The 26,019-nt window shown below is 52.7% G+C and overlaps 4 protein-coding genes, 1 long non-coding RNA gene and 2 other non-coding genes across 12 annotated transcripts; 2 read left to right on the forward strand and 5 right to left on the reverse strand.

Moving 5' to 3' along the window:
• The first annotated feature begins 284 nt into the window (after window positions 1-284).
• Window positions 285-6,747, forward strand: DIPK1B (divergent protein kinase domain 1B). Its single transcript, XM_059865223.1, has 5 exons — window positions 285-424; window positions 2,696-2,830; window positions 4,054-4,161; window positions 4,277-4,453; window positions 4,976-6,747. The coding sequence occupies exons 1-5, from the start codon at window positions 362-364 to the stop codon at window positions 5,786-5,788; spliced, it is 1,296 nt and encodes a 431-aa protein (XP_059721206.1). The 5' UTR covers window positions 285-361; the 3' UTR covers window positions 5,789-6,747.
• Window positions 6,748-8,042: 1,295 nt separating this feature from the next.
• On the reverse strand, window positions 8,043-11,228 carry LOC132337086 (uncharacterized). 5 transcript variants are annotated; one of them, XR_009489064.1, is made up of 5 exons: window positions 10,986-11,228; window positions 10,430-10,536; window positions 9,660-9,739; window positions 9,228-9,622; window positions 8,043-8,211 (listed from the first exon to the last, which is right to left on the reverse strand). It is a non-coding gene; the product is annotated as an uncharacterized LOC132337086 (long non-coding RNA). The 5 variants fall into 5 exon arrangements; XR_009489063.1 differs by having other exon boundaries at window positions 8,043-9,622; window positions 10,986-11,225; XR_009489060.1 differs by lacking the exon at window positions 9,228-9,622 and having other exon boundaries at window positions 9,623-9,739; window positions 10,986-11,225.
• Window positions 9,461-9,594, reverse strand: LOC132337231 (small nucleolar RNA SNORA17). Its single transcript, XR_009489107.1, has one exon. It is a non-coding gene; the product is annotated as a small nucleolar RNA SNORA17 (small nucleolar RNA).
• LOC132337230 (small nucleolar RNA SNORA17) lies at window positions 10,058-10,191 on the reverse strand. Its single transcript, XR_009489105.1, has one exon. It is a non-coding gene; the product is annotated as a small nucleolar RNA SNORA17 (small nucleolar RNA).
• A 466-nt stretch (window positions 11,229-11,694) lies between the features above and the next one.
• On the reverse strand, window positions 11,695-13,373 carry MRPS2 (mitochondrial ribosomal protein S2). Of its 2 annotated transcripts, none has more exons than XM_059865224.1 (4): window positions 13,302-13,373; window positions 13,138-13,227; window positions 12,859-12,988; window positions 11,695-12,563 (listed from the first exon to the last, which is right to left on the reverse strand). In XM_059865224.1, the coding sequence occupies exons 1-4, from the start codon at window positions 13,327-13,329 to the stop codon at window positions 12,020-12,022; spliced, it is 792 nt and encodes a 263-aa protein (XP_059721207.1). In that variant the 5' UTR covers window positions 13,330-13,373; the 3' UTR covers window positions 11,695-12,019. The 2 variants fall into 2 exon arrangements, with proteins under 2 accessions (XP_059721207.1, XP_059721208.1); XM_059865225.1 differs by having other exon boundaries at window positions 13,138-13,224; window positions 13,302-13,344.
• Window positions 13,374-13,435: 62 nt separating this feature from the next.
• On the forward strand, window positions 13,436-14,363 carry PIERCE1 (piercer of microtubule wall 1). The gene is made up of 3 exons (XM_059865226.1): window positions 13,436-13,596; window positions 13,665-13,743; window positions 13,883-14,363. The coding sequence occupies exons 1-3, from the start codon at window positions 13,532-13,534 to the stop codon at window positions 14,081-14,083; spliced, it is 345 nt and encodes a 114-aa protein (XP_059721209.1). The 5' UTR covers window positions 13,436-13,531; the 3' UTR covers window positions 14,084-14,363.
• A 2,235-nt stretch (window positions 14,364-16,598) lies between these two features.
• On the reverse strand, window positions 16,599-25,496 carry PPP1R26 (protein phosphatase 1 regulatory subunit 26). The gene is made up of 2 exons (XM_059865221.1): window positions 25,351-25,496; window positions 16,599-22,788 (listed from the first exon to the last, which is right to left on the reverse strand). Exon 2 carries the CDS (start codon window positions 22,725-22,727, stop codon window positions 18,783-18,785), a length of 3,945 nt encoding a protein of 1,314 aa, XP_059721204.1. The 5' UTR covers window positions 22,728-22,788; window positions 25,351-25,496; the 3' UTR covers window positions 16,599-18,782.
• Between the last annotated feature and the right edge of the window lie 523 nt (window positions 25,497-26,019).

Below are 26,019 nucleotides of genomic sequence, written 5' to 3' on the forward strand. Positions count from 1 at the left end.
CCTCAAGTGGGATGCGCGGGTGGATGGGGCATGAAACCCACGGGTGGGATGCCCAGATGCGGAGCGCTGGATTGGGCTTGACCCGGCGGGGCCGTGCCGGGCAGCAACCCCCCGGTTCCCCGGGCTGCGGCGGAGCTGCGAGCGCCGCCCCCACCTCCCGCACCGCCCCGCGCCGGGCGGAGCCGCCGAGCCCCGCGGGCCGGGCCGGGCGCTGCGGCGGAGCGAGCGGGCGGGCGGTGCGGCTGGGCCCCCCTTCCCCGGGACCCCGGCCCCCCCCGGCCCCGGCGGCGGTGCGGGGGCCGCGGCCGCCCCGGCCATGCCCCCCGGAGCCTGAGGCCCGCGGCCGCGGGGCGCCCGCAGCATGCGGAGGATCCGGCGGCTGGTGCATCTGGTGCTGTTCTGCCCCTTCTCCAAGGGCCTGCAGGTACCGGCAGAGGGAGGATGCGCCGGGATGGAGGATGAGGGCTCGGGGATGCGCCGGGCCGGGGGGATGCGCTGGGATGCGGGATGCGGGCTCGGGGATGCCCGTCTCCGCATGCTGGCACCGGCCGTGCACAAAGGGACGCTCCGCCTCGGTTCCCCCGACGCCGGTGCAAGGAGCTGGGGGCCGGCACCGACACCGCGGGGGTCTGGAGCGGCACCGGGGGTCTGGAGCAGCAGCCGGGGCCGCAGCGGTTGCGTAACCCGCGCCGCGCTTCGCCGTGCCGGAGCCGGGGAGCACCGGGGCAGCCCAGGCGGCAGCCCGCAGCGCTGGGTGAAGCCGCCCATGTAGAAGGGCAGGGATGGCTCCTTCCTTCTCTTTCTTTATTTTCCCTCCTCTTCCCATCCCTGAGCTTCCGAGGGGCCGGGCACTTCCCTCAGATCTCGAGGGATGCTGGGGCCACGGATGTCAGGGATGCTGGAATGGGGATTTTCTCTGCAGCCATGGGATGGAAAAGGCCTGACTGGCAAAGATCCTGGACCAGAGGGGTTATCCCGGAGGGGATACAGGAGGGGATACTGGGTGCTGGCAGGAGGTGGGTGCAGAGCTGGGAGCGCTGTGAAACAACCCCCGTGTTCCCAGGGGAGCCACAGGGATGGAGCAGGGTTTTGTTGATGCTGCATCCATTTTGCCTTTGAAGTCAGCCCCAGCCCAAAGTCACTTTCATATCCTCCAGAGGCACTCCAAAACTAAACACAGCAACTCTCACAGGGTAACACCCTTCTGTGCAGGGAAGGCAATGGGGAGAGAAACCCCTGTGCCTTAAGACTGAGGCCCTCAAAATCCAAAATCCAAGCAAATCTCAGGAGAACCTCTCATTGAAATGCATCCCCCACTCCCACATTTCTTTCCACCCTTTAGGGGATGATGAAGCCAGAGCTCCCCATGCTCAGGCAGCAGTCCTGACTCCTGTTCTGCCACAGAAACATGATGGATTCTAAGTCAGAATAAGTAAAAAGTGACATTTTGGCTATTCCAGAATTCTCCAAGACATATCCCTAGTGGGAAGTCCCTGGAAAAGCCCCTTTGCTGAGGGCAGGGAGCCTCAGGCACCCACCCTGGGCAGTTTTGGGGGGATCTCAGGGTCTCAGTGTGCCTGACTTCAAGGCCATGTGCTGGTTCTCAGCTTACAGGAGCAGCCACCTACACTTTGTCTTTGCCAAGTCCTGGCTGTGCTTGGCTTCTCTTTAATTTAATTTCATGTTAATTAGCGGTGCCATTGCTTCACAGGCAAGCTGGGCACCCTGGCCCTCTTTGCACTTTACAGTTTCCAATTAGTGGGAGAAATGTCATGATCTCGAGGCAGACCTGCCTGCTCTCACCCTCACTGCCCATTGCTGTGGCTCCCAGAGCCCTGACAGCTCCTGGAAGGGGGCTGAGAGGAGCATTTTGGAGGTGGGGAGTGGTTTTGGGCTACAAGACCCAAGTGAGGATCCCTGGCAGGTTTTATGGGTGCTGCACCCACTCAGATCCAGCCCTATCCCAGCAGCAGGTTGTGAGGAGGGAGGAGGGTTTGGAGGTGGTCAAAGGCTGAGGGCTCTATAGAATTACCTATAGAAAAGGGATGGAAGGTTTGTTTAGTGCAAAGATTCATTCCCTGCCCTTTGAAGCTGCTGGGATCTGCTCTGTTACACGAGCCAGGTGAGCAGCCTCTTTTGCAGGAGGCCAGATGGCAGCAGCGCTGCTGTACCAGGGTCAGGGGGGAGGAAACAAAGCCAAAAACCCAAAATCCTGCTGAGAGCCTCTGAGTTGTTTACAGAGCATCACCTGTGAGCTCCCAGGTTTGTTGCTCACCCACTCCCACATGGAAACTGCAGTTGGGAGCTTCCCCTGCCCGTGGGGCTTTGTAAAGGGGGGATTCTGCTAAGAGGGGTCCCCCCAAACAGGAGCAGAGCTCCTGCAGCCCCACTGGGATACCCCAGGCTTGCACAGGGCAGGAGAGTCGGAGGATGTGGCCACAGCTCCCAGGGATGCACAGCATCCAGCTCCTCGCAGCCCAGCCTGCTAATCCCCCTGCTTTTATGGAATTTTAAGTGACCTACTTGCAGCAGGAGTTGCATAAGAGACTGATGAATATATATAAAAAAGGCTGAAGGCTTCTCCAGCGCTCAGGTCAGTTTGTGTGGCAGAAGCCATCCTTGGCCAGCTGCCGCTGCCCTGGGCAAAGCCCTGCCCTTCCAAAAGGGTTTCAACAGCATTTCCTTTCCCTTGCAGGGCCGCCTCCCGGGCATCAAGGTGAAGTACCTGCTGGTGGTGTGGCTGGGCATCTTCGTGGGCAGCTGGGTGGCCTACATGCACTACTCGTCCTACTCGGAGCTGTGCCGTGGCCACGTCTGCCGGATGATCATCGTGAGTGGCAGCACAGCCCCGTGGCTCCTCTTCGGGGGGCTGGGCTGGGTGGGGCTGTGGGAGCCCCAAAGATGGGAGGAGGAGCCCTCCTGGCAGCTGCTGCCCTGGTGCTGTCCCCGACGTGGCACGGAGCTCGGAGCAGGAGGGGTGACCTTACCCTGCCAGGGTGATGGTAAAACAATTCCATGAGACGGCAGAGGGAAGCAGCCAGGGCAGACGTGGGCAGATCCATGTCTGTGCAGATGAAGCTGGAATGTCAGGGCAGGGAGCAGGATCTGTGGGCAGGGACAGAATCACCCCAGTCACCTCTGGGCTCTGCAGAGCAGGAGGAAAAAGGGAGCACTCAGTCCATGGTACTTGTCTGTGACTGCTGATGAGCCCTAAGGAAAGCAGCAGAGCTCTGTGTGGCTGCCTGGCTCTGTGTGTTTTGTCCTGCTTGGGGTTTGCAGTGTGGCGCATGTTCCGTGTTCCCCATGGGATGTCCCCAGGAGTGCTGTGTGTGCCCCTGGCATGGGAATGGGTCTCAGCCCAGCCTGGGTGAGGAGGGGGAGCTGGGCTCTGTCAGAACAGGCTTTGTTGATCAATCCCTCAGCAGAGAAGGGAGGCAGGAATTGCCATAACAACAGCGACGATCGTTTAATTTGATTTTCTGCCTGACTCCGACCGCGGGGTCTTGGGCGCTAATTCCTGCTCGGAGCTGGGGCTTCCAGGCACCGTGTCTGGCCGTGTCCCCTGTGAGCAGGTCCAAGGGTTAATTCCCATCCACAGCAGAAAAAAAGGGAAAAGATGCAGTAAATGTCTGCAGCTCCAGCTTCCAGCCCTGAGGCTGCTGTGCCCTTGCTGAGGAGCTGCAGAGCTGCAGCCTCTCCTGCCCAGGGATGTCTCCAGCTCCAGCCCGGCCGTGGATCAGAGCCACTGTCTGTCCCTGTCCCTGCCACCCCCTAGACTGGGGCCAGCCTGGTTTACAGCAGGGACTGCTGCTCTGCTGAGCAGCCTGAGCTTGTGTTTCCTCACCCAACTCCATGCTGCCCTCTCCTCCAGCCCAGGAAGTTCTCCCAAGCCCCTGGATTTGCAGCAGCAGCATCCAGGAACAAATCCCTGAGATCCCTCCAGCAGCACAGGGGTCCCTGCCAGCCCAGCCCCAACATGCCCAAGGCACTGAGCCATAAGGGCCAGTAGAAATCTGTCCCTGCTGAGCTCCTCTCTCTCCTTGCCCTACCCAGTGTGACCAGTACAAGAAAGGGATCATTTCTGGCTCCACGTGCAAGGACCTGTGTGAGGAGCGCGGCCTCCTGTTCCAGCACTGCCTCTCCTCCTCCCCCAGCCAGCAGGTAGGTCTGTGCCCCCACCCATGCCAGGGCTGGGCACCAGCACCAAACCCTGCACGTGGGTTCCTGAACCAGAACCCAGCTCCTTCCACCTGCTGTCCCCCTCCCTGTGATCCAGGTTTACAGAGGGCTCTGGAGGGACAGGGAGGTGATCATCAAATGTGGCATCGGGGAAGCCCTGAGGGCCGACAGCCGCCCGGACTCTGTGCCCAGGAGGGACATGGTGCTCTTCGACAAACCCACCCGGGGAACCTCCATGGACGAGTTCAAGGAAATGCTCCTCAACTTCCTGAAGGTCAGTGCAGGGCCCTGTGGGGTCCCACAGCCCTGGCATGGCTCCTGTGAGTCAGAAACACCAACTGTGTTTTTCCTTCCCTTTGAACGAGAGCTCCTCCTTCCCGTGCCCCCCACCCACTGCTGGGTGCCAGTGCCATGCACTGATTAGTGGAGGAAATGAGTTCTTATCTGTGAGATTTCAGTAGCAGCATCCCTGGAGGTGGCTGTGCCACAGCTGTGGGTGGCATCTGTGCTGGGCAGAGCTGATCTGGTGGCCCTGGTAGTTACCTCTGTTGGGGCTTCTGCAGCATTGGTGGGGTAGCAGCTCTGGCAGGAGGCTCTAGAGCAGCCCTGAGGCTGGGAAAATTCTTCTGGAGCTGGATACCCACACATGCCCACACATGGTGTGGCATTTTTTGGAGTGTCACCATTTCCTCCTCTCCCCAGCTCAGTTCTTTGCTCCCCCGGTTCTGTTTTGTGATGTGACACCCAAACATGGAGAGCTGTGAGGGTCTGATGCCACTTCCTGTGCTGTTTGCAGTCCAAGCTGGGGGATCAGCCATCTCTTCCTGCCTTGGTGAGCCGGATCATCACCATGGCAGACGTGAACCATGACGGGAAGGTGTCCCTGGCAGAGGCCAAATCCATCTGGGCACTGCTTCAGCTCAACGAGTTCCTCCTCATGTTCTCCTTGCACGAGAAGGAGCACACGGCCAAGCTGCTGGGGCACTGCGGGGACCTTTATGTCACCGAGAAGATCCCCCACACCTCCCTCTACGGGGTGGATGTCCCCCCTTTCCTGCAGTCCCTGCTGCCTTCCCTCGCCCACCAACTCATCCACCAGTGGTTTGCGCCGGCCTGGCCCCGGCGCGCCAAGATCGCCATCGGCCTCCTGGAGTTCGTGGAGGAAATCTTCCACGGGACCTACGGGAGCTTCTACATCTGCGAGAGCAGCCTCAGGAACGTGGGCTACAACGACAAGTACGACTTCAAAATGGTCAACCTGCGCAAGGTGGCCACGGAGATGACAATCAGAGGCTTCCTCAAGGGCCGGCACTGTGAGCAGAATGGGGACTGCACCTACGGGCAGGACTGCACGGCCACGTGTGACAAGCTCCTGAAGCAGTGCAAGAGTGACGTGGTGCAGCCCAACCTGGCCAAGGTGTGCGGGCTGCTGCAGGACTATCTGCTCTATGGAGCACCCCTGGAGCTGAAGGAAGAGCTGCAGAAACAGCTCCGAACTTGCATGACCCTCAGCGGCCTGGCCAGCCAGATGGAAGTGCACCATTCCCTCGTGCTCAACAACCTCAAGACCTTGCTCTGGAAGAAGATTTCCAACACCAAATATTCCTAACTGGGGAAGCACGGCCCTGGAGTTTCCAATCTGTGAGCTTGGAGTGAGGTCCAAGGGCTGAAGGCCTGTTTCTCCATCCTCTCCTCCCCAGGAAAAACACACCCTGCACAGGGAGTTCAGCAGAGCTGCAGCCCCTTCTCCTCCATGGAAAACCAAGCATCATGACTTGCACCACCCAGCAGGATCAGGGATGGGTCAGCAGGAGCGAAGCTGACACGGAGCTGGGCTGAGCAGGCTTGGGGGAGGAAGGAGACACGGAAAGGGATAAGGAAGCAGAGCCCAGCTGGATGCATCAAACTGTTCCTTGATGAGCAGGAAAGCAGAGCAAAGCGATGGGAATGAATCATTCATGCTGTGCTTGTCACATCTCCTTTTGAGGAATGGCTCTGATGTAAATAAACAGCTTTTACGTGAATCACACCCGTCCATCAATAGCCAAACAGCAGCCTGTTAAGTACCAGCTTGTTTGTGATCTGAAAAGGAGGAAAAGGTAGATTTCCCCTTTCAAAAGTCTCTCCTTAAGTGTCTGAGTCATCTGCCATCAGCTCCAGCTGTCACACAGGAAGCAGATCAGCGGTCTGTTGCACCGTGGAGAATCGTGGCAGTTCTTTGGTTCCGTTTTTAAGTGCCTGACCCTGACGGTGATGCCGTGGCTTGTGAGAGGCTCCCCCCAGCTGCTCCTGCCCCAGTCTGGAATTGGCAGCACAAGCCATTTCCTCACGTGTCCGCTCTGGAAGCGGGCGAGGCCAAGGATGGCTTAAAGGCAAAGGGCTAAACACGAACCGTTGTGACCCCTCCGTGTGCTCGGGTGTCACTGCCCACCACACTCAGAGCAGGGATAAGCCAACCCCTCCGTTTAATTCTCCAAAAACTAAGCAGGGCTTGCCCTGCAGAGGTTGAAGGTTAATACCAGAATAATCCAGTGCTTCTCTCATTATTAAAATGAATTTCCAGGCAAAGCTTTTAGCAGGTCTCCAGATATTTTTTTTGGCTGTGTCTGTGCTCCCAGGGCTCTAACTATGGCTATTTCCTTGAAATGCTCAATTATAGCAATCTTACAGCTCTGGGCAGGGAGGAAGAGCTGGATAAACTCCCCCAAGGTTGCTCTGTTCCCAGCACAGCCATATTCCTGCTGCTGGAGCATGTGCTGCTTCTCCTGCCAACAATTCCTTAGGGAAGCGAGCGTGCAGCTGATGTGCAATCAGAAAATAAAAATACACCTGACACTGCAGCACCAGGGCTGCAAATTTAGGAGCCCTTTGGGGAGAAAGACCAGGATTTTCCTTCTGTTGGTTCTTTAGGCTCCTCTTCACCTCTCACTGGGCACGTTTTGGTGTCAGGAGTGCTCTGTATCCAGCAGAGCCACCAGAGCTCAGTCCCTGCTGCAGAGTGGCCTGTGAAATGTGATTTATCCATGAAGGTGAGCACTCCCAAGGATTCTGTGTTTGAAGGGCTCCTCGGCCTGGACTGGGTATGGGCACCACCAGGGTCCTGCCTGCAGGTGCAGGTTCAGCTGCAGGGGAGGGCAAGGCAGGGCTGGAATTCCCTGGAATTCAGTGATGAGGCTCCAGGCTCCTCATCCCTTGTCCGGCATCCCCATGGCAACAGCTCCCCTGACAAATCCATCTCCTCCTGCCATTAGCAGAGGAATCCAAGCCCCTGCCAAAATCCCCTCCTCAGGGTGGCAGAAAAGCCATTTTCCATCCTTCCCTCCATTGTTTACTCCCACTAAATCCCTGCTGTTCCCTTCCCTCAAAGCAGTGTTAAAGCACCTGGAGAAGCGGAGGAAAACAATTTCCCCAACATCAGAACCTCTCTAAATATTTATGAAGAGGTGGCCCCTGCAGCTGAGAGACCAGGCCCTGTCAGTTTAATTGAAATAAAGACAGCAATTGTTCCATTAATGCATGCCCCCGTGGCCCTGGACACTCCCAGGAATTCTGCTCATCACTAATAAAAAGCACTAAGTGAGTGCAGTTTACAAACCACTCTGGAATACAGGAGAGAATGAGTCAAGGCAAAGCTGTTTTACACTTAAATTCCTCCAGATTCCCCACAGGAAATGGAAAAAAAGCCAGGACACTCCAAGACTCATAATCTGATCTCACTAGATCCCTTCTGTCACCATGGGGATGGAGATAAAACCTTAAATTGCTTTAAAACAATCCTAAAATCTCATATCCACAAAGTCTTACATCCTAGAATGGTTAAAAAATAGCATTACTTGGGGTGCTACAAACACACAGCATAATCCTTTCAGTCTTGTAGGTGGCATCTTTATTTAGTTTTTTTTTTATTTAAATCCTTCTTAACCATGTAGAGAAAACACAGATGATCAAGTTTTAGGAATCTCCAAGCCATCAGACGTGGAAGCTGCCAACCAGTTCTCAGTTTGTCAGACGTTCTGCAGCTCAAGGCATAATCTGCAAATAAAAAAATAGGGCCCAGGACGTCAGAAAAGTTGAAAAACAGGCAAGAAAAGGGAGCAATAAAGTCAGTACTAATCAGCTAATTAACCCTTGCCATCCAGACTCTGCTGCCCTCATTGTCTTGGGATTGTCTCAAGAGTTTTCTCAACTCAGAGGAAATAAAGATGAAATATAAAATGAAACCACATTTCAAGGCTCTGTTATCAGGGTTCACAAGGAAACTTTGACACAGGGATTCCCTTCAGTCCAGGAGGACATGGCACAAATTTAGGAGAAGCTCTTTGGCACGACATCAGAAGGGTTTTGGAAAATTATCTGGCTGGGGGAAGATTAGGGAAGGGATAATTTAAGAGCAGGATAGCTGGAGCCTGCTCTGGGTTATTCCATCACTCCCTAAAAATCCAAGGTGAGTTTGCCAACCTTGGTGCAGAGCCAAGCTATTAATAGTGCAGGAAAAAAAAAAAAATCTGAGCTTGTTCCAGCCTTTAAAGCCATGACATAAACCAGTCCTTGATGATGACGGGCTGTGCTATGTGCAGAGAGATTTTTAATTTCTCTCTAAACCATTTTTATGTAAAACATTCACGTTTTCCACAGCTGAGAGCCAGTTTTTCCTTCAGCAAAGCAACACCCGTGGCCCTGGAGGGCTGCTTGGGGAAGGGCAGTTCCAGTAAATGCCATCAGGAAAAGGGTCATGGCTCTGCTGTGCCTCACACAGGGAGTTCTGAAGAGATACTCATTAGCACTCAGTGCCCACGCAGGAGCCCTGGAGTGAGGAAAGCCTGATAAAAAAACCCAAACATGGATTGCAGGGTTAAAATAAGTCAAGAAATTTAAATAAAAGAGCCACATCCTCAAGCATAACCACATCCCCACAACCTCATCAACATTCTGTTCCAAAGCCAGTGACTTTGACCAATTAAGGGGCTCACTTGGCACCACTGAGGCCCCTCTGGCCTGTAATGGCCATTTAATGAGGTTTCCCATTCAGCAGAGCCAGAGTCACTCACTGAAAGCTCAGGGTCACCATCTCTGCATGCCCAGAGCTGCTCTCACTCGGTTTCTGTGTCCCTCAAGAAGGGACAGTGACACACAGCACCATTTGGGTACAGGGACACCTGTGCACAGGGCTTGGAGCAAGCTGGCATTGCAAAAGGTGTCCCTGATGAAGGGAGGGACTGAAGGACAGCGTCCACCCGCCACCATTCCCCATTAAAGGCAAGAGAGCAGGAAGGGAACAGGAAGTGTCAGGTTGTTGAGCAATCCTGAGAGCTCACAGGGCTCAGAGCACCAGGGAAGACCTCGCCTGTTGCTGTCTGCCACCGAATGACACAGCCGTGGCACTGCAGCCACGCCTGCAACACGAGCTGGGGCAGGGCTGGCAGCTCCCAGCACTGCAGCTCACCTGGGCTGGGCTGGCAGCTCCCAGCACTGCAGCTCACCTGGGCTGGGCTGGCAGCTCCCAGCACTGCAGCTCACCTGGGCTGGGCTCCTCCGGGTCTGCCTTGGCTCAGGGCTGCCTCTGGAAAAGGGGGAAAGACATGGGCAGCCTTTAGACACAGCCCAAAGCCTGCTTACACAGGTGCTGTTTCACTGGCAGCAGGAATTTAAAAGGAATAAATTAACAGCACAGGAATAATTTTATTTTCTGCTAGTATGAACTCCCAGTGTTGCCACGTGGTTTTACAGATCACTTCCACTTACTCTGCTGTAACACAAGTGGCACCCACAGGATCAGACACCCCTGTGCAGAACAGAACCTCCCCTCCTGGAACAGCCAGATCTCACATTCCAAGCAGTTCACAGCTGGTTTCCCCTGTCTCCCACGAGGCTGATCAAGGATGTCAGGCTATCAATCACTCTGAGTGCTCACGGGGTGCAGAACAACCGAGCGTAGAACATAGCCTGGGTCTCTCTTGCCACTCTTTGACACAAAGATGCCACAGCAGTCATCTCTGCAACGCCAGTGGCAGCCTGGGGGAGCAAATAACCCAAAACCACTGAAAAATCTAACTATGGGTGGATGTCCATCCCTGGAAGTGTTCAAGGCCTGGCTGGATGCAGCTCTGAGCAGCCTGAGAGTGGTAGGAGTCCCTTCCAATCCAAACCATTCATCATTCTGTTATATCTAAAAGATTTTATCACTATTTAAAAGCAGTGCTACCAAGGCATTTGCTGCTCGTGCAGATCCCACATGTAACACTCCACTTACAGTTAGCAAGGGGGCTGAAGCTTCTTGGGCAGCCTTTTTCTGTGGGATCACCCTTCCTTTCTGAAGTCACACCATCCTGGTCACTTCATTTTTTTTCCACTGCCAGGCTAAAGAAAGAAAAACAAAGGAAAAACGCTGTTAATAATCTTCTAACAGCCTTTTTTTAGTGAAGCACACCATTTAACTGAAAACCAGAGAATTACAACAGCTAAAAGAAAGATATCTACTGAAGATTCATGTTAGCTACTCAAACCATTGAAAACCTGAAATCCCTAGATTTTCTTCCTTTTTTCAGTGGAATATATTATAAAACACACATCTTTATATGCCTTATATTACAGATATAAACACCTTAAAATATATTGGGTTCACAACATAGGAACATAATATTAATATCACATTAATAGATTAATTATATAGATATTGGTGTTTTGCTTCCAGCGCATTCCACGGTTTGCGGGATTTGCAGCGCACGTGGCAGCTCCGGGAGCCCCCCGAGCCTCGGGGCCGGGCCGGGCCGGGGGGGCTGAGGGGGAAGGGCTGTTCCCAGCCTCACCTCGCTCCGGTGCTCCCGCCGCAGCCGCTCAGCGCCGGGGCCGGCGGAGAGCGGCACCGGCCCTGAGGGAGCCTCGCCAGATCACGGCGGGGGAAGGCGCAGCTGTGGAGCCGCCTCTACCAGCACCGGTTTCCTGCGCCTGAGGGACACAGGGGCTCCCCATGGCCCCGCCAGGAGAGGCCGAAGCCGGTCCCGGTCCCGGTTCCTCTGAGGCACCGGTCCCACTCTGCTCCCGCCGCCCCGCGCCCGCCGAAAGGACGATAGACCCCTTCCCTCCCCCTTATATAGTGCGAGAACGGGCGCGCGTGCGCACTCGCTCTTCCGCCCGCGAGCGCCCCCTGCCGGGCAGGAGGACCCAGAGCCGGGAGAGGGCGGGGCCGGGACCGCGGCCGGGGACACGGGAGGGGACACGGAGCCATGCCCAGGACTGCTCCAGGGCCTCCCACGGAGACATGAGGCTACTAAAAGATGGATATCCCATTTCTCAGCTACTCCTGGAGTCCCCCACCTCCCGTGGTGGCAAAGGTTGGGCTCCCAGCATGTCCTGGGATGAAGTGGGGACCCTCCAACCCCCACCGGGGACCCTCTCACCCTGCATCAGCCACCCTGAAATATCCCCAGCTTGGGGACGTCCTTTCTCTCCCATTGCCTTGACTACCCTGGCCAGACTCCCCATCCCATTCCACTATGGAAAAAACCCAAAAAAGGATCACAGGGATAAATCCCTTTATTTACTAAGAACAGACAAAAGATACAAGTGGTTTCAGGTGAGATCAAGAGCTCAGGAAAGCCGCAGGACAACTGCACCTTCCTGCAACAGTGACAAACTCAAGGACAGGAGCCTGGCTCCATTTTCCGTTGCATTGCTCTGGACAATTTTTTGGAGCTGGAGACCCTCTGTGGCTGTGCCCACTGTGGGATCACCGTGCACAGGGCTGGGGGTCCCTTCCCAGCCAGCTGTGCCAACAGCTGGTGCTGGCTGCAGAGCCAGCCCCATGGAGTGGAGCAGAGGCACCGAGCCCATCCCTGGGGCTCTACTTGCCCTCGGCTTTGCTCCGCAGCTCCTCGACGGCCTCGCTCTGCCGCCTCTTGTCCTTGGCACGGATGATGGTCATCCTGAAGAGCTTGCAGTAGAGCTCCATGGCCGTGGGGCTGTCGTCATTCCCGGGAATGGGGTAGGTGATCAAACACGGGTTGCAGTTCGTGTCCACCACCCCGACCGTGGGGATGTTCATCTTGGCCGCGTCGCGGATGGCCACGTGCGGCTCGAAGACGTTGTTGAGGGTGCTGAGGAAGACGAGGAGGTCGGGCAGGCGGACGCCGGGGCCGAACTGGATGTGGGCGTTGGTGAGGAGCCCGCCCTGCCAGTAGCGGGTGTGCGCGTACTCCCCGCACGCCCGCGCCGTGCTCTCGACCAGGTGGCAGAACTGGCGCCGGCGGCTGACGAACAGGATGATGCCCCCTCGGTAGGCCACGTGGGCTGTGAAGTTGAGGGCCAGCTGCAGGTGCTGCATGGTCTGATCCAGGTCGATGATGTCCTGATCCAGGCGGCAGCCGAAGATGTAGGGCTCCATGAACCTGCGGGGGCAGCGGGAGGGTGGCACAGGGGGGACACGGGGATGGGGTGTGCAGGCATGGAGTGTTTCTTGGTGTGGGGGAGCAACCATCCCATGCTCCTGCTGATAGCACAGGTGTGCTCTGCTGAGAGCCCTGTGTCTGTCCCAGTGTCACACCCTCCCAGTGCCCACACTGGGGGGGATCTCTGTACCCTGCCCTGTGTGAGCAGCTCCAGGCTCAGACCAATCCAGCAGATGTGGTCTGGGGAAGCATTCCTGATGTCAACAAGCACTGGATCACACAAAGCATCACTCACCTGTGCCGACATCCCTTTTTGTGGCCCAGGTGCACCCGAGCATCAAAGAGATCTTTCAGGGTGAAGAGCTCCTTCACGCTGAAGAAGTCGGGGTGGCTGAGAGGCTCTGTCAGCAGCTTGTCATCGTCAGCTGAGAGACGCAAAACAAATACTCACTGTGTTTGGAGGGACGAGCCGGGACTGCAGCGAGGATGCACCATGCCCGGCTGCTGCGCGGCGGTGACACCGCAGGGGCATCGCTCCCGGGCCGGGGTGCCAGGGGAGCCCGGCAGCACTCACCGCGGGGCCGGCTGCCTGCCGGGGCCGGGGCCGGGGCCGGGGCCGGGGCCGGGACCGGGACCGGGACGGTGCTGTAGAGCCGCGGGGCTGCTGCGGGACAGAAACACGCGGGTCACACGGGGGTGGCCGGGGCGCTCCGGGCCGGGCCGGGCCCCGCCGCTCACCTGCCCGCAGGAGCCGCGGCACCGCCATGCTCCGAGCCCGCCGCAGGGCACGGAGGAGGAGGAGGAGGAGAGGGGGGAAGGTCAGCGGCGCTTTCCGCTTCCTGCGGGCGGGGCGGGGCGGGGCGGGCGCACCCTCGGGGCGGTTGCGGTCGCTCCCCGCCCTCCTCCTTCGGTCGCCGGGTAACGCTCCGTGCCCGCGGCCCGGCCCGGCCCGGCCCGGCGGCTCCGCCATGGCCCAGCCCAGCCCGGGCGTCCCCCGGCGCTTCGAGGAGCTCACCTTCTACCGCGGCTACGGGTGAGCGCCGGCCCGGGCGGGCCCCGCTGCCGGCCGCTCCCCGCGCTAGCTGTGCTCTCCCCCCGCAGGCAGCCGCCGGCTCACCCCCGCTTCCGGACCGCCAACCAGACCTACGGCAGCAGGGCCCCCACGGTGCACGAGCTGCCGGTACGAGCACCCCAGATGGAGACCCTGCCCAAAGCCGCGTCCATCCCCGCCGGGCTTTGCAGGTGCTGTCCGTGTTGGCGTTTAAAACATCCCTACCCCCCCCTCCTCCCCTCCCCGTACCCTCTTTTCGCCCCCGCAGAGCTCCTTCCACATCCTCCCGCACAAGTTTTCGGATCATCTGGGCAGGATTGGCATGTGCAGGAACGAGAGCCTGAACACATCCCTGGAGAAGAGCCACTGCACCGGCCCCGACACCTTCATCACCGCCTACGAGCACCTGGATTTCCACCCCAGCTACAACCCCAGCGGCCCCTCGCACTGCCGGGACCAGCCGCTGTAGGCAGCTTTTGTCTGCCTTAAAAACGTCCACAGCCGGCCTTGATCCTAAAAGGACCCACCAGATTGCGGAGGGAGTGTTACTAGGAGTATTTAGTGATGATTTTATGTGGTTAAGTGTCAGTTAGGTAGCTCCATTGAAGCGTTTTACCTAATTTTTCAGCAGCATATAAATACTAGAAAAGATAAATTCTGTTTTTATCCCCTTATCCTCTTCCCTGCCACTAAGGATCCTTTACACTCTTGCCTTATGTAGTACATATCATTAAAAATGAAGAGCTAAACTGCTTCTCTACTATTTAATGAATACTCGATCTCTAAGTTTTCCAGAGTTATTCATTAACTCTTTGGATTTCTTGTAGAAAGTTCATGCTTCTTCGCTCTCCAAACGACAAAGTTTTAAATTATTCAAATAATGACAAGTAATCAAAAAGATTTTTTTAAAAGTTTTATTGGAACAACTGTAGGTACAGGCAAAGAAACTGCATCAGTTGGATAGTGAGTGCACTGAAAGAATACCTCAACATTTTTCTCTTAAAAATGAGTTTTTAAGAGAAATTACTCTGCCTGTTTATGGATGAAAACCAGTCCCACCTTACAGGTGTAACAGAACATTAAAAATGAGCATAATACTATTCAAACTGCTTGCTAAAAATATAAATAATGAGTGGAACATTAACTACTGCAATTTATACTCTTCACATGCCAGAAACATTCCCTGTTTGTGGCATGAGGTAAGAGCTGGGTAGATCCCCCAGCTGCAAACACACCAAAAATAATAAATTGGAACAGGTAAATAAACTGAGCAGAAATGGGCCTGAAAAGTTAACATTTCAAAGATTTAACATCTGAAAATAAATAAGCAACCCTCTTCCATTTGCTGGGATCCTCGTATCAGACTCTAGACAATACCTGGAGCTTCTTTAGAACTTCCCTTTCTTCTCCTGAAATGAGAAAATAACAAAGTGCTGCATCAATAGAAATAGTTGTGACAATGTTACATGTATTTTTATCCACAGATTTTTCTGCAGGTGGCATAATTTAGGGATAAGGCTGCCTCTTAAAAATATTAACAGAGTGGATTCTGTCACGTATTTTCCCACTCCATCTGAAAACACCCACCTCTTCTTTCTTGCCTCAATTTCTTTCCTTTTAATTTTATTCTTGAAACCAGCTCCTTTGAAGAGTTGGGCAAGCAGTGTATCTGAGTGTTCAGAGGTTAGACCAAATGCACTTTTTAAATAAGAAATACCTGTACAAATTCAAAATACCATCCTAAAAATGACTCCTTTTACCACACAGGATCTACCTGAAACAATCTCTTTCTACTCTGTCTTTTGAAAGGAAGATTTTCACATTTGCAGATAAAATTATGAGGCTGAATATCACCAACTGAAGGGATGAAAAATTGAAAAGCTTGTACATTAATAAAAGAAATGGGGGCAGGGATGTTCCTGCCTTGTATAAAGAGCAGCTCCATGTCAAAACACGTATTCCTAAAATAGCAAAGAACTGGGAATAAAAAAATTAAGGGAGTCCTTGCTGTCCCTTGAGGATCCTTGAAGATTGATCCCAAAGCACCCAAAACCAGTCACTGAGGTAAAAAGTGAAGCAATAAACCTCTTTTCATATTTATCTGACAGCTGTGGTACTGCAGCCAGAGCCATAATAAAAAACACAAAGTGGTTTAAGCACTTAATATCTAAATTAACAAGTTTTGTGCTCTGACTGGAAAAAAAAAATAGCATTGTGCATTTTTTAAAAATATGAACCAGCACTCATTAAAAAAAAAGGTAATTTAATAAGCTTTAGAAGAGCTGGGTTTATGGCTCTATGTATCTACTGCAGTAATTATAATTAATTGGTGTCTCAGGAGGGTGGGAGTAATGGGAAAAGGAGTTTTCTGGACACTCCCCAGAGCTGGCACTGGAGTGGCAGGGCTGTGCAATCTGTGCCCACTCTGTGCCCTCCCTGGGGCTCTCATGGGCACTATGAACAGGAAATAAAATCTCCTTTTGGAACTGCTTTTATGAAGATTCAGCCTTGAGAGATTCGTGCTGCAGTCCCAACCTTGGTACCAGGTTGGGATTTATTGCCACTCAAGATAATCTTTTTTATTGCTCAGCCTTTAGTGATGTGTAAGAGGGATTTCTTATTGCTGCAAAGCACCAGACTTCTCTTTTTGGAACAAGTGATGAGGACTGGGCCAGGATGGGGACACTGCCACTGGAGCCTGGCTGTTCAATTCCAGAGGTGCTCCTTGACACACATTTAACTACACAAGCAAAGATTCCACTCCTTGACCACAAACTCCAGCAAAGGAAACTCTTGGGGTTCTGCTACAAGCACCACTCTCACCTCCCAAAAGCCACCCTGTTGTATTTTGTAAATTCTCCTCCTTTGTTTTTTGTTACAAAGAATTAATGACATCCTCAGTGAGGAGGGAAGAAGAGGGAACACAGAAATCATTACTCACTCAAGATGATGACACAAACCATTGGAACACTCCAGTTGCATGGTCCATGGGCAGAACCCCATTTATTAAACATTAGAAACTCAGCAATGTACACCAGTTCCTATATACAAATCAAGTTCATCAATTAAAATTAAAAAAAAGTGCTGTTTGAAATCAGGTTTTATTTAAAGCACAAGGTAACTGGAATTGCATTTTAACTGGGAGTGGGTCAGGTCACGAGTGGTACTGAGGACACAGACACAGCAACAGGGGCACGAGACACCTTTGAAGTCTTAATGTGGATTTACTGAAAACTTTTGAGAAGAAACATTCAGCTTTTTATACAAACAGTACAGAGTGCTTCCAACATCTCTAGGAAAATTAAGTATACAGATTAATCCTTTTAAAGCAAGGTACTTGGAAAACTTCTAGTTTAAAATACCAGCCTATTGACCTATTCCAAACAAAAGGCTCAAATCCTACAACGGAATCAAGGCAGAGCAAAAGATAAACCTGTGAAGAGGGAGTGCAGGCACTGAGCTAAGGAAAAACCACTTTTCCAAGGTATCCTACCACAAAATGGAGATGAGTTAACACACTGACCTTTAAGCAACCCAGGGCTACAGAAAGGTGGCTGGACAGTCAGAAATGCCAAGTGAGCACCAGGAACATGTTTCAAACATAGCTGCACGACAGCATGAACACACCAAGGATGTTTATTTCTCTACATGCCACAGTCACTACTCTATGCTACACTGTATTTTGCCCACATTCTGCATCACACCACGGGATTCTGGATCCAGTCTTGGCTGCTTTTGCTCCGTTTTGCAAGTTTAAGGCCAGCCTGGAGGAAGACTCCTGAAGTGACTGAGAAACAAAGTGATGCTAAGTGGTGGTTTGGCTGAGAAGTTCTGCAGAAGAGCAGACAAAGAGAATATCAGATCAATTCACAGGGACAAGATGTGAGAACAAACTCCTCCAAGGACTTCACAACACAAAAATGAAAATGAAAGAGCCAACAGCTCCAATTTACACCTTTTGAATTTGCAGCGACACCAGTGTGGGGGCACTTTTTTGTGTGTGTGATGTGAATGTGCTACTTCAATCCCGTTGAAAGTCAGTACAAATAAAAAGATAGTAGTGAAAAATTGCTTTATTCTGGCTGCTGGAAACGGAGGCAGAGAAAGAGCCTGAAGAAAGAACAGTGCTGAAAATATCCGTGGCTGAAAAAATCCGTTTGTGTTGTGACTTCCTACAGCAAACCCAGCTTTGCTTTATTGCACCAAAATTGTCAGTGAAAAGTTCACAGAAATGTAACATTTTAAAAACCACTTCTGAAAAAGGAAAGTTAAGGGCACTCAGTTCCAGAAAGTTCATTCAGGAAACCAAAAGCCATCTCTGAGTAACTGCAGGGCATCAAAAGGAGAGAGCTGAGAATACCAGGAATTGTTTGAGCCCTGCAGGTCCGACAGTACAGAAATCCAGAGAAATCCAGGGAAATCCAGGGAAATCATGTTGTCTGAACAGACACACTCCTTCACTTGCCTTGGACTGCAATTGTGCTTGGAATCATCTGCTAGCAGGAGGTTCTGGGTATGTAAAAGGACTCTGAGCAGCTGCTGAGATCACTTTGCACAGGGGGTACAGACAGAGCCGTCCACTTGATTTACCTGAATTTGCGTTTGTGTCTTCCAGGCTGGATCTCCACACCCACAGCTGAGTTCTGCTCAGGGACCTCATCCCACAGTCCTCAGGGTGGGAAAACTGAGCTCCAGCAAACCCCACCCCACAGGATTGTCCTGAGGCAGCTGGGATGTGGCCAGTGTCACATCTGTATTGCTATCCAAGGCTGTGCTTTCCTAGGATCTCTGAACAGGTTCCCAAATAAATTCTGTGCGCAAACAGGTTTCCCTTTGAGAGACAATTAGAGGCCTCATAATTTAAAGTGTGATTAGCCAATATCTTATCTACAGTAACTACAGCATCCTGTGGGAATGCAAGCCCTAAAAATCATTATAAAAAATATTTCCTTAGAGCACTTTAAATAATTTACAAAATTCTACAAAAGCTACGAATGCCTATCCGTGATATCCCTGTTAAATAGAATTATTTTCACATTAGTGTGTGTATGATATACAGGTATCAGCATCTTCCACTGCCTCTCCTTTCCTCTCTCAAGCTTTATCAAGGTAATTACAATCACAGTTATTTTATAAAAAGACTGCTGTTGTAAAAAAAAAAAAAATACTTACATATTTGAAATCTTTTTTTCCAAGAGGGAACCTGGGCAGTCCCCTGCAGGTAGGTCAGTAAATTTTGCACAGGTTTTGGTTAAAAATTCCTGCCCTTGGTGTACTTCACTAGCAGCTTCCCTGTTCTGCAGGACAGGTATTTTTCCTTCCATTTTGGAGCTGGATACCTGAATTTCTCCCTGCCTGTCAAGTTTTTCTTCCTTAATGCACATCTGCACACTGTCATCTGCACACGCTCCTCCACTAATATGCACTGCTGCTGCTGTCACATTGAATTCATGCCTTGGGCAAGCTAAACTTGGATCTGGCCTCTTGTCCAGCTGGTTATTCCCTCCCTTACTGTCCACCTGAGCACTCTGCTGAGCTGGCTCTCTGCTGACTTTATCTGCTTTTCCCACACTGCACTCAGGGTGTGGGGGATCTGCAGCGGAGTCAGCCCAGCTGCCTTGGTGGGTATCTCCTTCCTTGATCCACATCTGGGTGTTCTCAGCTCTGGAGGTTCCTCTGCAAACCTTATCAGCTTTTCCTGCTGCCACACTCCGTTCCTGTGAGGGAAGGCTGCCGTGGGACTGATCCCCTGGAGCATCAGCCTTCCTGCAACCCTCAGCTGCTTCTTGGAGACACCCAGCTCCTGCACAGGTTTCTGCTACATGGGGACTCACCCCTCCCACAATGAGATTCTGAGAAGAACTGGGTTCTTTTATTGCTGGTGTAATTTCCCCTTTTGGCAAGGGGTTAAGTACATCTGTGTCCTGGGAAGCTGCCTCCAATCCCAAGGCACTGCTCTGGCTGAGCACACACTCTGCTTTCTGCTTTTTGTTCAAAAGCATCGATTTCTTCCTGTCCCGGGCGTACTTCAGACCTGCAATAAATTTACTTGAGATTTTTAGCTGGAAGGTATTCTTCCTTTTAGATCTGGGCTTTGCATTCATGACTTTTCTCACTTTACACCCTTCATTTCTGCTGGGTTTTGGGGGCTCAGTGTTACAGACATTCCTTTTACCTGTTGCATTCCCAGGTAACTCCTCAGCAGCACCACCTTTGACCCCCCCCAGTCCTTGCTTAGCTTTTGACTGACCAGTAGTAGGAACATTCTCTGCAGAGGAAGCACATTTTCCACTGCCAGCTAACATTGCACTTTTCCCTTCTGTTCTCTGAGAGCTCTTCACCTCCTCAGTTTGCTGAGCTACCTCAGTCTTTTTACTCTGACCCAGCACGAGGTCAATCTCATTTTCCACCGGCTGCTGCTTTGCTTTTCTTTTATTACCAGTTTGTTTGGTCGCTCTAAGTAGGTCCAGACTTGCATCACCTTTTTGCATCTCTGAATTGCTTGCAGAGTCTTTAGCCTTTTCTGCCAAAAACCTCCTGATTTCCTGCTCGATGCTGTCATCACTGTCCACTGAGCTGCTGTCACTGGCATCTGACACAGCTGGGATAGCACATTTTCTATTTTTAGCCCCCCGTTGGTTTGAAACTGGTTTAGGTTTATTGCCTTTTTTAAGCTGTAAGTTAGACTCCAGGTTTTTCATGGTTTCTGGCTTGTCATTGGGAAGTTTGATGTTGTCTGGAGGGTTCCTGACTGCATTCTCCCTCACAGCTTTCCTAGGTTTTGAGAGGCAGCTTTTTAGCAGTGAGGGATTTTTACATTTCCACTCGTTTTGTTGGAGGCTACTGAACTCATCCAGCAACTGAGTTTCTGTCTCACTGAATCTGACTTTCTTCTTGCACTGAGCTTTCTGGTCCTTGGATTTCTTCTTTAACTTCCTTTTAGACTGTAACAGGTCCTTGATGGCACTATCCAGGTCCTCATCACTGTCCAGAGAGCTGCTCTCATCACCTGACCCCTCCCTCTCTGGGGTCTGGATGGGGTTTTTTACAGGTTTTTTTGTGCTACTCTGAACCTGCAGGAAAGGGTTTACAGAGTCCAAGGGCACACATCTGCTGCCATCAGAGCCAGACAATTTGGGAGACATCAGCTGCTGCTGCCTCGGGTCTTTATTACTCTGAGCATCCCGGAGTTCTGTGGGGTTGCTCAGGCCTTGCTCCTCTTGGAGCACTGGGAATTTGGAATAGTGACCTGGCTGGAAAAGTCCTGTCTCCAGCTGCTCAGGTAGTTTTGACCCCCCTTGTTTTGCTGTTCTGCCTTCCCTTTTAAGTCTCCTTTTCCGACTCAGGGATAATTTCAGTGTTTTGGGCAGAGCAGGCTCAAGGGTCCCGGTGAGGCTGTTTGGATCAGAAGGCGAAGGCATCTGGATGGAGCGTGACAGGCTGGGAGGTTTTGTTCCAAGGTTTTCTGACTGTGCTTTCAGAGCCAAAAAAGCCCTGATTTCTTGCTCTATGCTGTCATCACTGTCCACAAGGCTGCTGTCACTTTCACAACGGGAGGATGAGAGAAGCTGGGGAGAAAAGAAGGAGTCTGCAGTGAGGGATTTGTTGTCACTTCCCATTTGGGATGGCATGATTGTTTTGGAAATATCCAGGATAGCTTCTGCACACATGAGCTCTGCAGATGTGTCTGCTCTGCAAGAGGCCTGCAATGTGAGCTCACAAGCAGTAATCTTGTTTTCTGGAAGTGCAAAATGTCTGGCTTTTTTCAGTGGTTTAAACAGCTTATTAAAGTCATTGCTGGTGCTCTCTAATCCCGTTGACTTGGAATTAACTTCTTTTCTCTTGCTGCTTATAGGGTTTTTATGGATTTCTGGTGAGGCACTTTTTGTGGAGCTAATTGTCAGGCTGGCAGAAATGTCTGCCATACCCTTTGGATCAAATGGTTCTCTCTGCAAAGGGACACAGTTTGCTGCATGACCTGCCTCTTTCCTGATTTTCTCCAGCTGGTAAAGCTGAATGGCTTCTTCGATGCCATCATCACTGCTCGAGTCAGATGTGTGCATGCTCTCCTTGATAAGTGCTTCCCTTGGCTCCCAGCAATGAGCTCCACTTCCCTCATCCTGCTCCACGAGCCAGGGCTGGCTGGCAGTGGTCATTTCTAGATATGCTTGGTTCACCTGGCTGAAATCACTGGGCTCTGCTTGGATTTTTGACTGCAAACACTTGGACTGGGTGCTGGATTTCTGCAGCTTGGGATGGTGTCTCAGGAGCAGCGCATTACAACCTTCCTTTACAGCACCACAGTTTGTTCTGTTTGTTGCTTCTTTGTTGCATTTCAGGACAGATCGCACACGGGAATCTTTTTTATCCTCCTCGGTAACACATTTACTAATTTCTTGCTGCTTCTTCTCATTCAAGAACTGCACAATTTCAGCTTGTATGCTCTGCTCAAAGGAGTCATCGCTGCTGATGCTCTGAGGGGAAGCAGGCTGGAGCCTTTTCCCAATTCCCAGGTGGTCAGACAGGTACTCTTCAGAGAGCATCTCAGCTTTAAATTTCACAGGGAGGAGGTTACTAGCCACTTTGTTCTGGGAGAACTCTCTCTTAAACCTTTTGTCTCTGCTCACATTCTCAGAACGCTCTGCATTCCGTGGCAATGACTGGGCACTTTTGCTTTTTGTTTTCAAGTACTCTTGGATGGCTTCCTCTATACCTCGGTCCACAGAATCGTCGCTGTCAGAATCGAGCAGCAGAGTCCCAAACTCTACATTCCCTTCCACTTCGCTGCCATCAGAATCCTCAGGGCACCCACACGGGGTGTACTGAGGATGCTTCCGCAGCAGCGTGGTGCTGGATGTGACTCTGGTACTGGTGCCTTTTTCTCCCTTCTGTTTCTTCTGCACAACACAGCCACACTCATTGTTCATACCCAGGGCAGGCTCTTGGCTTTGCAGGTTGTTTATGATCATCTGAACTTTGGTGCTCACGGAGGTTCTGGTGACGTTGCTGTCGGATTCAGGGAAGCAAATGGGGTATCTACAATTCCTTGCTGGCCCAAAGGACTCCCATTTTGTCTGAAGAGCTACCAGAGGAGGAGCATCCATAAGGAACATTCTAGCAGACCACAGCAAAGTCCACCATGGAACAGATTTTCAGACTGGTCTCTCCTCCATCCTAAAAGAAATTAAAAAAGGAAAATATTTATTAAGCGTGTGCCTTCTAGAAATTTCATGTAATAATCCTGGTAACATAAACTGTAAATTATTAACACTCAGGACTACTGTGCCAGATAATCACAGGAATTACTCCTCAACATTGCTTGAACAGGTAAATCAGTCACTACTGTCACTGGGGACAAGGCAGAGCACTCATCATTTCTGGTTTGTAGTATTTTCTGGCAAAATCATCACCCAGTTCAGGTAACTCACTTCTGAAACTCTTCCTGTGCTTTCCAAACAATGATACACTACCCAGACCCACCAAGACCCGCTGTGATGGTATTCAGTGCACTGGTGTGTGCAATCCCCTCTGCACTGAACACTTCTGCAGAAAACTTTGTGGCAGGAGAGAAAGAACAATTTTAAGGAATTCTTTCATAGTGGGAACGGAGAACTCAGCAAAATACTCTGCTCGTTGTATCCTTTGGCATAACTGCCTTTTTTAAGGATCATGCAGCTCAGCTTTCCAGTTTTCCAATGAAAGCAGCACTGGCTGTGTCCACATGGTGCAGGATGGGTGGATGTGGAGAAACCTGGACCATCATCTGGGATGGTGGGACACAAACCAATCCCTCCTCACAGAGCAGAGGATCACACAATATCCCAAACCAGCTTTTACTAGATCTGACTTGGCATTAAACACACAGAGCTGAGGGACTTGGGGCAGCTGAGAGAGAAGGAAAGGGAACTTATTTCTTCCTGAAACACACTCTACAGCAATAACCCCGAGACATCAGTCATCCGGCCTCACTGCAGGATAAAAACTCTTGGCAAACACAGATCTTGGGGAGTGCACAAAAGCAGGATGAAGATTGGGAACTATTCTTTGTATTCCAGTAGGAACCGCAGACAGAGTGAAGCTTTGGTTTGTGGAAGAGTGGAAAAAGCCACCCACAAAACTCCACTTAACACCCCAAAGAGTTCACCACCTCCACACGGTCCCATGAGGGTCGAAGGCTTCACCTGCAGCATCATTTGGTAGGATTGAGGGTGACAGTAACTCCCAAAAACTACTGCAGTTGGGTGGCTCCACACAAACACACTGAGTCCCAACTGCAGTGGCACTGGACTCTGCCAACGTACAGGGACACAACTTTCCCTCTGAAACCTGCCTGACCTTACACTTGTCAATTATTCTCTAGTTCTGGTTTCAAATTAATCAGTGGTATTAAATATTTTAAAGGATTAATGACTCTAAACTCTTCAAAACTTGTATTTATTTACTGAGAGTAAGGTAACAGACAACCAGGGAAGACAATTCTTCATCTTTGCTCGGGCAAATATAAATTAAAAACATTTTTCCTTGTAATAAGCAGCTAAGGATCAAAAAGACAGAAATTAGGATACCTCATTACCTTGAAGCAACACAATTAACACACTTTAGCTCCCGGCTTCATTAAAAAATAAAACCCCAACGTTTTTCCTATTAACCTATTTCCACAGTTTTCAGGGAAGGGGCAGGTGCCTTCACTACCCCACACCTGGACTGGGGGTCCTGCATGAATTACACGGGATTGGGGTCAATTTTTGTGTCCCAGCACCCACTCAGGGCACCCACGGAGACCGTGAGGGGACATCTGGGGGGTGCCTAAGGGGGGACATGAGGGGACACTCACCCAGGGGATATTCACTGAGGGTGTGAGGAGACACGAGGGGACACACACTGAGGATGTGAGGGGACACGAGGGGACACACACTGAGGGTGTGAGGGGACACGAGGGGACACACACTGAGGATGTGACGGGACACGAGGGGACACACACTGAGGGTGTGAGGGGACAGGAGGGGACACACACTGGGGTGTGAGGGGACAGGAGGGGACACACACTGAGGGTGTGAGGGGACACGAGGGGACACACACTGAGGATGTGATGAGACACGAGGGGACACCCGCTCCGAGAGGATCTGAGGGGAAATGAGGGGACATGCACCCAGAGGGAGGGGGGTACCCTGTGTAACCCTGTGAGGGGAAATGAGGGGACACTAACTCAGGGGGTACCTACAGCGGGTGTGTGAGGGGACACCACCCCGGTGTGCACCCACAGGGGCTCCGTGAGGGGACATGAAGCGACACCAACCCGGGGAGCACCCACAGATGCTACATAAGGGGACATGAAGCGACACCACCCTGGTGCGCACCCATAGTGGCTCTGTGAGGGGACATGAAGGGACATGAACCCAGGGGGGCACCCACACAAGCTCCGTGAGGGGACATGAAGCGACACCAACCCGGGGGGCACCCACACAGGCTCCATGAGGGGACACGGGGGTACCCCCAGTTGGGTGGGCACCCCGGACGGGCTGTGACGGGCCCCCCACCCTCGGGGGCCGCCCGCAGCCGCCGCCCGCGGGACCCCCGCGGGGCGCCGCGCCCACTGCCCGCGGCCGGCCGGGCCCTGCCCGCGCCGCCATGGCTCCCCCTTCCCGCCTTCCGCCGCCCCGGACCCGGGCCCGGGCCCGGGCCTCCCTCGGCCGCCGGCGCGGCGGGGCCCGGCCGCGCCCTCCTCCCGCCGCTCACCTGCCGAGAGGAGGCCGACAGGGGCGACGGGGGTCGGCGGCGCCCGGGCCGGGCTGTCGGCTCCGCCGGGCTCCGCTCCGCCGCTGCCCGCCGCGCTGGTGCAGGGGCGGGCGGCGCTTCCTTCCCTGCCCCAGGGGAGCGGGAGGCATGCGCCGCAGGGCTCCGGCGGGGAGGCGGGGAGGGACCGCACCGGGCCGGGGCACAAAGGCAGCGGCGGCCGCTGGCCCCGAGAGCCGGCGCGGAGCCGAGGGAGGGAGGGAGGGAGCCCGGTAACGATCGTAACGGAAGGGCCGCCGGGGAAAGGGGCACCGCGGCTTCCTGCAGCAGCCCCGCGGCCAGGGCCGGGCTCCAAACCGCGGTCCCGGCGCGGACGAGGAAAACAGCGGCGGAAAGAACGAGATTGTACTCGGCTCTTGTCTCAGAGCTATGCGCAGAGCGGGGAATGACCCATCCGCTGCCTTCGGGGTGCCAGACTGGGGGAAACTCAAAATATCGGCAGAATGCAACACTTGGCTGTCCCAGGTGCAAAGTTTGGGGTGCAGGATGAGAAGTGAGGTGCAGAGAGCCAAGGCCTCTGCTTTCAGCAGCTGAAGCGGTCGGTGCTGGGGCTCCTGGAGCTGTTGGGTTGTTGGAGGTTTCACATAGTTAAACAGCGAAGTTTTAGTGCTC

Source organism: Haemorhous mexicanus, chromosome 21 (genome assembly GCF_027477595.1).
Source record: "Haemorhous mexicanus isolate bHaeMex1 chromosome 21, bHaeMex1.pri, whole genome shotgun sequence".
NCBI classification, from domain to species: Eukaryota; Metazoa; Chordata; class Aves; order Passeriformes; family Fringillidae; genus Haemorhous; species Haemorhous mexicanus.